This window comes from Macrosteles quadrilineatus, unplaced genomic scaffold (assembly GCF_028750875.1).
Source record: "Macrosteles quadrilineatus isolate MER2022 unplaced genomic scaffold, UCM_ALF_1.0 Scaffold_5__1_contigs__length_97177068, whole genome shotgun sequence".
NCBI classification, from domain to species: domain Eukaryota; kingdom Metazoa; phylum Arthropoda; class Insecta; order Hemiptera; family Cicadellidae; genus Macrosteles; species Macrosteles quadrilineatus.
Genome location: NW_026542598.1, coordinates 82173945 through 82183993, shown reverse-complemented (window position 1 = coordinate 82183993; position 10049 = coordinate 82173945). Strand labels below are relative to the sequence as shown.

Below are 10049 nucleotides of genomic sequence, written 5' to 3'. Positions count from 1 at the left end.
ATTTCTATGCTTAAGACTTTAGACGTCAACACTACCTAGACATATAATTAAACTATAGCTGCAACCTTTTTTAATCTTATTTCAATTGTATGTAGCTGCCTAATCTCAAAAGAGCTTAGGTGACCCAGTTTCCACACCACGGTAAGCTGTTAGGCTAGGCCGTAGGGTCTCAGCGCGTTCTTTTTGTTAACCCAGAGTTTCACCAAGAGTCCTAACCTCTGGGGTAGGCTGCCCCAACCATCGCAGCCTACGGTGATGGCCACTCCATAACAGATTTGCCACCTCCCAATTTTTTTGTCCTTTGACAAATGTAAAGGATTATTTACTCGGTGAAGCTTTTCAATTAACCCTTTTTACCATTGACAAAGGATATTTTTCTTTTATATGTTTTTTTTTGTCTCTGTCAACCCGTTCATTTTAAAAGTCATCAGGCCATTTACTAGGCGAACCGTTCATTTTAGCCTACGACATTTTATTTACTAAGAATGACAGAGATTTTTTAATTTTTTGTAATTTTTTTGTCAGATTATAGTCCGAGGTGAAAGGGAAATTAGGTGACATGGAGGATAACGCAATGTTTTACGATTCTTAGGCTAACCTCCGTACCAGCCCCTGGACTTATGGGTTTTAAGCCTGCCTGTTGGGCGAGTACACACACACACACACACACACTCACACATAGGGAGGATAACGCAATGTTTTATGATTTTTAGGCCAACCTCCGTACCAGCCCCTGGACTTATGGATTTTAAGCCTGCCTGTTGGGCGAGTACACATATTCACATACACACAAGGAAACACCTCGAACTATAATCTGGTATTTAAGGTGAATTATATATTTTTAATCTGATATAAAATTACATTGTTCCAATTTACTTTACTTTGATACATAATCCAACATTTTATTTGGTAGCTATTCTGGAGAAAGTTTAAGAGGAATATCTCATGTTCATAGATGCTCAAGGATTAAACTTGTTTTTAGGTTAAATGATTAAGGGTTTAATGTATCAACGATACCTGCTTGGTATGGAAACGGTTGTCACTTCAATTTTTAAAACACCGGTCATTGATTCTATTTTAGCAAATATACTGTCAAAGTAATTAGAAAATGATGCTGATGTAAGTGTTGCAATAGGAATAAATGGTATATTACCAGATGTGTCTTCATATGTTAATAACGCCCCAATAAAACATGATGGGGGTGTGTCTTCTGTAATTATTCCTATAATGTGGTCTGAAAATGCCCTTGGCCATTCCAACACATCTATTGAATCAGTGAGAAAAAACTGAAACTCTGAAGTTTTAATACCAAACCTCTTACTTTCAATTATGTCTTTTTTAGACAGAAACCTCAGAAATACAGCCATTACAAGTGAGGAGATCACCAATGATACGTCTGTTCTCGCTGACTGTTACCGGTAAAGTGATTAAAAACATACTATGACACCCACCTATGTAAGGGTCAATGCTCCTGTTTTTTGTATCCATAGGGGAGAGTATCATGCTCTCCTTCGTACTTTCTCTTTGGACCAGTTACCTTAAACTGTTTAACTTCATCTGTTGTTACAATATCTCTATATTTTGTTCGTCTAATCCTGTGCTCATCAATTTCAACGATTTTAGAAGCTTCACTTAAAACCATCTCTTTTAGTTTCCCAAAATTCAAAATTTTTGATGTTTTAATATTGAGAGTAAGCCCTTTGATTTTACAAACTGGGATAAATTTCTGTTGATTTGTCGACCAGACAAGGTACGCGTATGTTTTAGGCCCCCCAGAGACAAACTCAGTAATGTATGAGCCGGGTCCATACTCTACCAATTCATCGGTCATTTCGCCGAGGTAATCTCCTGTAGGCACCCTATACAGTCCTTCGTGGTAGTAATATATAATACTATCTGTATCCCAATATAGTACTTGATCTCCTAAGGCATCAAGGTGTTCATACAACTTTAGTCTAGCGTGAGCAGTAGTGAAGGCTGCCATAACTACATTTACAGTTTTTAAAGACTCACTAGCCTCTTCAATATTTTGCCAATTTACTAGCACAACATCTTGGTTAATAGCCTGAAAGTATTTTAACTTACCCTCAGGATTGGTTAATAACCGAAAGAACTCTTTGGCATCTCGGATGATTGATGTTTTCATCATATTTTCCCTTTGCCCAAATTTACCCCAAAAACTGTTTAGCATCAATTTTGCTACTGATCTTAAGCCCCCATTTTTAACAATATGCTCCTTTGTCATTTCTATACCTTCACGCTCAAGAAATTTTGCAATGTACTGTTTCTTATCCTCCTCAGTCTTACACCACCCAGGGTATCCAGATGCCTCCTGCTTTAGTTTTAAAAATTTATCAATAAACTCAGTGAATAGCCCTCCTTTCTCATATGTGGCTACCTCATACTCCCACAACTCATACATATCTTGTATAATATAGCCTTTCTCTACAGCCTTCCTAATCTCATCCATTGTCCACGTCCCAACCAATGCTCTATCTTCACTCTCGTGAAAACAATCCCCCTGGTACATTATTTCCCCACATGTTCTGCACAGAACAAACATCAATTTATCATGAACACGTGTTGGTAAAACTGGATGATACAAGTTGAAAGGAGGTAAGATCTTGCATTTCAACAGTCCATCTACTTCTATACCTCTCTTTCTACATTCCTTATTACCAACATATATAGTTGGATGACCTATAGGATATTTACAGTATTTATTTACAAAAGGATATAGCGAGCAAACATCGACGTATTGAATAGTCTCTCCAGGGCCGCATTTATGGTAAGTTTTTGCGTTTCCTGTTCTACCTCCAAAGAATGCGTCTCTAGGATTTAATGGAAGTGTACTTAAAACAGGTAATTTGTCTAGATGGTTGAGTTTTTGATCCTTTTTCAGCTTATGGAATTCACATTCCCACATCTGCACCACATCTCCGAGCTTTTCAATTTTAGCTTTGGTTCTCTCGTAACGGAGATGAAGTGAATCAGAAGGGTCCTCTTTTAATGGGGTATCGCGATTATAGGGGAAGCATTTAGGGCACCCGTGCCAGTAACATCCGTGGAACTCGTATATGTTTTCGCCGTCAAACCCATCTACTTTCATTCCCTTTATAACAACCTCTTTACTACGTCCAGCATGATTGATTGTCACCCCACGTCTTTCCTCCTCCCAGGTAAGCCACTGTAGAGCAACAGCTGATTGCGTAGAAGACCGGTAACCATTTTTAGGGATCAGACCGATTGTATTTGGTTTTAGAAAGTTACGGCGAAAGGCCAGATTGCAGGCACTAGCAATTGTTACGGACTCAAGAAACGGATCTACATTACATTGTTCAAGTAGCAATGATCTAAATTTGATACATGCCTGAGCTAAAATGTCAACGTCTGACATGCAATATTCTAATAATTCTTTTTTTAAATTAAATTCATACTTTTTAGCAGCCTGTTCATTGTACCATTTGTCAAAGTCATTATGGGATTTCTCAAACATGGATTCGGGACAGTAGTACTTTTTATCAGGCATAGGGCCTATGTAATTTTGATTTGCTACTGTATTGAACAAATGTGGGAAGTAACCTTTCTTCTTTTCAGGTGGTAAGTCAAAAGCTTTCGGTAAGGCAGATAAGGACATGGGAAAGTAGCTAAGGGAGTCAATAAATCTAACGTTAGCCACCTCCATCAAAATAATTTTAGTTCCTCTTGGGATGATGTTTGGTGTGAATTTTGTTTCTTCAAGGATATACCTAAGTATAAATTGAAAGTCAAACCCTTGTCCGTTGTGTGCAATTACACAGACGTTTTTGAATTGTTTGCGGGCTTCCATTACATAGTTCATGAACTGCCTAACAGGATTGCTATCAAATATTTTATAACGTTCCGAACAAGATTCACATTCACCCCCATTGATGCATTTGAAACAAAACTGTTGTGAAACACATAAATTCACTTTATGTAACTTAGTCTCGGGATCTGAGGGTAGGGACTCATCTTGGCGTGTTTCCAGATCAAAGAAAATAAATAGGTAGTCACGGTCTTTTGGGCTTTTCTTGTCTATCTGAATGTAACATTTATGATTGGGATCTTTAAATGTACCACAAGGGTGACAATATACCTCTCCACACACATGAGCCGATTTACGTTTAGTCGGGAATATCATTTTTTCACACCCTCGGCAGAATTTAATTGTTTTACAAATCTGTCTCTGATGGGCAATAAAGCACCGTTCATTTTTGAAAAATCGGTTACAATAGCGGCAAGATATGCCGGCATCTTCCTCTACACAAGGAGGTGAGAAGGTGTGACAAGATGGACAGATGTTTGAGCAGCGGTGCTCACCTTTATGCTCATAGGGTATGTGACATGGAACTATGGTGACAACACCAACTAGTAACCAACTAAAATAATAAAATCAAACAATAGTGGTGTTGTCACCATAGTTCCATGTTTTACCACTAGAGTCGCTAGTTTGAGTTGCGTTGTAGTTTGATGTTTTGCCACTGGAGGCAGCACCGTCGCTTACAGCACCATATATATAGCGTGGATAGACCAGCTACTTTAGACTATCATCTGACTTTGCTGGGGTTAGACGTGTTTTGAGCTCTTAACTTATCCTTAGACATTTATATTATGGAGTCCTGTGACGGAGTTTGCCAAAAATGTTCTCATAAATCTACCGGCCCCGTTACTTTTATCGATGAAAACAGAACATTTGTGCCAAAGTTTAGGCTTTATGGATGGAAAACTACCTTTAAATTTACTGAACCTCCGGAAGGTGTATCTGAATTAGAGTGGATACGCAGGGGCCTTGAGCAAATAGTAGAACAATCTAAACACGACTGTTCACCAACTGACTACTTAGGGTTTACTCTTACCTCTATTAATTTGAAATCTAAAGAACCCGGGTATGTTGTTCCACAACTAGCCTCTGAGGTTACAGTTGATTCACTATGGGCTATTTTTGGAGGTATCATTCAAAGTAACTCAGAGTCAATTACTAGTAGTGACACATTTACAGTAAGTGTTTCTAGAGTTAATGTTCCTGTAGGCAAGGGTAGAGTGCGTCCGGGAATGTATAATTCATTCAACGAAGAATGCAAGGCCAGAAGGGGGATGGTAGTTATAAATAACACTGACAACTTATGTCTAGCTAGAGCAATAGTGGTAGGTAAAGCATATGCAAAAATGGATCCTCAGATTTATGGAATTCGTAAAGACAAGTGTTTGCGGCAGACAATTAGGGCAAAGAAACTTATAGCTAAAGCTAGAGTTGAAATGCCTGAAGAGGGGTCAGGTATCCCTGAACTTGAAAAGTTCCAGGCACACTTAAAGAAATATAGAATAACTGTGTATAATTACGATAGCAAAGGCCGGAATGTATATTTCTCTGGCGGTAATAGTGAAGCAAAGTTTAAAATCAACTTATTGTACCATGATAACCATTATAATGTAATTACAAACTTAACAGCCGCTTTTGCCTGTGGTTACTTTTGTGACGCATGTCACATACCCTATGAGCATAAAGGTGAGCACCGCTGCTCAAACATCTGTCCATCTTGTCACACCTTCTCACCTCCTTGTGTAGAGGAAGATGCCGGCATATCTTGCCGCTATTGTAACCGATTTTTCAAAAATGAACGGTGCTTTATTGCCCATCAGAGACAGATTTGTAAAACAATTAAATTCTGCCGAGGGTGTGAAAAAATGATATTCCCGACTAAACGTAAATCGGCTCATGTGTGTGGAGAGGTATATTGTCACCCTTGTGGTACATTTAAAGATCCCAATCATAAATGTTACATTCAGATAGACAAGAAAAGCCCAAAAGACCGTGACTACCTATTTATTTTCTTTGATCTGGAAACACGCCAAGATGAGTCCCTACCCTCAGATCCCGAGACTAAGTTACATAAAGTGAATTTATGTGTTTCACAACAGTTTTGTTTCAAATGCATCAATGGGGGTGAATGTGAATCTTGTTCGGAACGTTATAAAATATTTGATAGCAATCCTGTTAGGCAGTTCATGAACTATGTAATGGAAGCCCGCAAACAATTCAAAAACGTCTGTGTAATTGCACACAACGGACAAGGGTTTGACTTTCAATTTATACTTAGGTATATCCTTGAAGAAACAAAATTCACACCAAACATCATCCCAAGAGGAACTAAAATTATTTTGATGGAGGTGGCTAACGTTAGATTTATTGACTCCCTTAGCTACTTTCCCATGTCCTTATCTGCCTTACCGAAAGCTTTTGACTTACCACCTGAAAAGAAGAAAGGTTACTTCCCACATTTGTTCAATACAGTAGCAAATCAAAATTACATAGGCCCTATGCCTGATAAAAAGTACTACTGTCCCGAATCCATGTTTGAGAAATCCCATAATGACTTTGACAAATGGTACAATGAACAGGCTGCTAAAAAGTATGAATTTAATTTAAAAAAAGAATTATTAGAATATTGCATGTCAGACGTTGACATTTTAGCTCAGGCATGTATCAAATTTAGATCATTGCTACTTGAACAATGTAATGTAGATCCGTTTCTTGAGTCCGTAACAATTGCTAGTGCCTGCAATCTGGCCTTTCGCCGTAACTTTCTAAAACCAAATACAATCGGTCTGATCCCTAAAAATGGTTACCGGTCTTCTACGCAATCAGCTGTTGCTCTACAGTGGCTTACCTGGGAGGAGGAAAGACGTGGGGTGACAATCAATCATGCTGGACGTAGTAAAGAGGTTGTTATAAAGGGAATGAAAGTAGATGGGTTTGACGGCGAAAACATATACGAGTTCCACGGATGTTACTGGCACGGGTGCCCTAAATGCTTCCCCTATAATCGCGATACCCCATTAAAAGAGGACCCTTCTGATTCACTTCATCTCCGTTACGAGAGAACCAAAGCTAAAATTGAAAAGCTCGGAGATGTGGTGCAGATGTGGGAATGTGAATTCCATAAGCTGAAAAAGGATCAAAAACTCAACCATCTAGACAAATTACCTGTTTTAAGTACACTTCCATTAAATCCTAGAGACGCATTCTTTGGAGGTAGAACAGGAAACGCAAAAACTTACCATAAATGCGGCCCTGGAGAGACTATTCAATACGTCGATGTTTGCTCGCTATATCCTTTTGTAAATAAATACTGTAAATATCCTATAGGTCATCCAACTATATATGTTGGTAATAAGGAATGTAGAAAGAGAGGTATAGAAGTAGATGGACTGTTGAAATGCAAGATCTTACCTCCTTTCAACTTGTATCATCCAGTTTTACCAACACGTGTTCATGATAAATTGATGTTTGTTCTGTGCAGAACATGTGGGGAAATAATGTACCAGGGGGATTGTTTTCACGAGAGTGAAGATAGAGCATTGGTTGGGACGTGGACAATGGATGAGATTAGGAAGGCTGTAGAGAAAGGCTATATTATACAAGATATGTATGAGTTGTGGGAGTATGAGGTAGCCACATATGAGAAAGGAGGGCTATTCACTGAGTTTATTGATAAATTTTTAAAACTAAAGCAGGAGGCATCTGGATACCCTGGGTGGTGTAAGACTGAGGAGGATAAGAAACAGTACATTGCAAAATTTCTTGAGCGTGAAGGTATAGAAATGACAAAGGAGCATATTGTTAAAAATGGGGGCTTAAGATCAGTAGCAAAATTGATGCTAAACAGTTTTTGGGGTAAATTTGGGCAAAGGGAAAATATGATGAAAACATCAATCATCCGAGATGCCAAAGAGTTCTTTCGGTTATTAACCAATCCTGAGGGTAAGTTAAAATACTTTCAGGCTATTAACCAAGATGTTGTGCTAGTAAATTGGCAAAATATTGAAGAGGCTAGTGAGTCTTTAAAAACTGTAAATGTAGTTATGGCAGCCTTCACTACTGCTCACGCTAGACTAAAGTTGTATGAACACCTTGATGCCTTAGGAGATCAAGTACTATATTGGGATACAGATAGTATTATATATTACTACCACGAAGGACTGTATAGGGTGCCTACAGGAGATTACCTCGGCGAAATGACCGATGAATTGGTAGAGTATGGACCCGGCTCATACATTACTGAGTTTGTCTCTGGGGGGCCTAAAACATACGCGTACCTTGTCTGGTCGACAAATCAACAGAAATTTATCCCAGTTTGTAAAATCAAAGGGCTTACTCTCAATATTAAAACATCAAAAATTTTGAATTTTGGGAAACTAAAAGAGATGGTTTTAAGTGAAGCTTCTAAAATCGTTGAAATTGATGAGCACAGGATTAGACGAACAAAATATAGAGATATTGTAACAACAGATGAAGTTAAACAGTTTAAGGTAACTGGTCCAAAGAGAAAGTACGAAGGAGAGCATGATACTCTCCCCTATGGATACAAAAAACAGGAGCATTGACCCTTACATAGGTGGGTGTCATAGTATGTTTTTAATCACTTTACCGGTAACAGTCAGCGAGAACAGACGTATCATTGGTGATCTCCTCACTTGTAATGGCTGTATTTCTGAGGTTTCTGTCTAAAAAAGACATAATTGAAAGTAAGAGGTTTGGTATTAAAACTTCAGAGTTTCAGTTTTTTCTCACTGATTCAATAGATGTGTTGGAATGGCCAAGGGCATTTTCAGACCACATTATAGGAATAATTACAGAAGACACACCCCCATCATGTTTTATTGGGGCGTTATTAACATATGAAGACACATCTGGTAATATACCATTTATTCCTATTGCAACACTTACATCAGCATCATTTTCTAATTACTTTGACAGTATATTTGCTAAAATAGAATCAATGACCGGTGTTTTAAAAATTGAAGTGACAACCGTTTCCATACCAAGCAGGTATCGTTGATACATTAAACCCTTAATCATTTAACCTAAAAACAAGTTTAATCCTTGAGCATCTATGAACATGAGATATTCCTCTTAAACTTTCTCCAGAATAGCTACCAAATAAAATGTTGGATTATGTATCAAAGTAAAGTAAATTGGAACAATGTAATTTTATATCAGATTAAAAATATATAATTCACCTTAAATACCAGATTATAGTTCGAGGTGTTTCCTTGTGTGTATGTGAATATGTGTACTCGCCCAACAGGCAGGCTTAAAATCCATAAGTCCAGGGGCTGGTACGGAGGTTGGCCTAAAAATCATAAAACATTGCGTTATCCTCCCTATGTGTGAGTGTGTGTGTGTGTGTGTGTGTACTCGCCCAACAGGCAGGCTTAAAACCCATAAGTCCAGGGGCTGGTACGGAGGTTAGCCTAAGAATCGTAAAACATTGCGTTATCCTCCATGTCACCTAATTTCCCTTTCACCTCGGACTATAATCTGACAAAAAAATTACAAAAAATTAAAAAATCTCTGTCATTCTTAGTAAATAAAATGTCGTAGGCTAAAATGAACGGTTCGCCTAGTAAATGGCCTGATGACTTTTAAAATGAACGGGTTGACAGAGACAAAAAAAAACATATAAAAGAAAAATATCCTTTGTCAATGGTAAAAAGGGTTAATTGAAAAGCTTCACCGAGTAAATAATCCTTTACATTTGTCAAAGGACAAAAAAATTGGGAGGTGGCAAATCTGTTATGGAGTGGCCATCACCGTAGGCTGCGATGGTTGGGGCAGCCTACCCCAGAGGTTAGGACTCTTGGTGAAACTCTGGGTTAACAAAAAGAACGCGCTGAGACCCTACGGCCTAGCCTAACAGCTTACCGTGGTGTGGAAACTGGGTCACCTAAGCTCTTTTGAGATTAGGCAGCTACATACAATTGAAATAAGATTAAAAAAGGTTGCAGCTATAGTTTAATTATATGTCTAGGTAGTGTTGACGTCTAAAGTCTTAAGCATAGAAATGATTTTTAAAACCATTAACTTAACACCATTTACTTGAAATGAGTATACTCCTCCTCCTCTTCTTTTTCCCCTTCGTCGTCCCTCTCCTTTTCTTCCTCCATTTCCCTCATCCTTATCCTCTTCTTCCTCCTTTTCCTCTTCCTCCTCCTGCTCCTACTCCTTCTCCTTTTCTAACTCCTTC

General features: G+C 38.3%; 1 protein-coding gene across 1 annotated transcript; it reads right to left on the bottom strand.

Moving 5' to 3' along the window:
• Nucleotides 1–1462: 1462 nt before the first annotated feature.
• LOC128995725 (uncharacterized) lies at nt 1463–4162 on the bottom strand. Its single transcript, XM_054420744.1, has one exon. It carries the CDS (start codon nt 4160–4162, stop codon nt 1463–1465), a length of 2700 nt encoding a protein of 899 aa, XP_054276719.1.
• Between the last annotated feature and the right edge of the window lie 5887 nt (nt 4163–10049).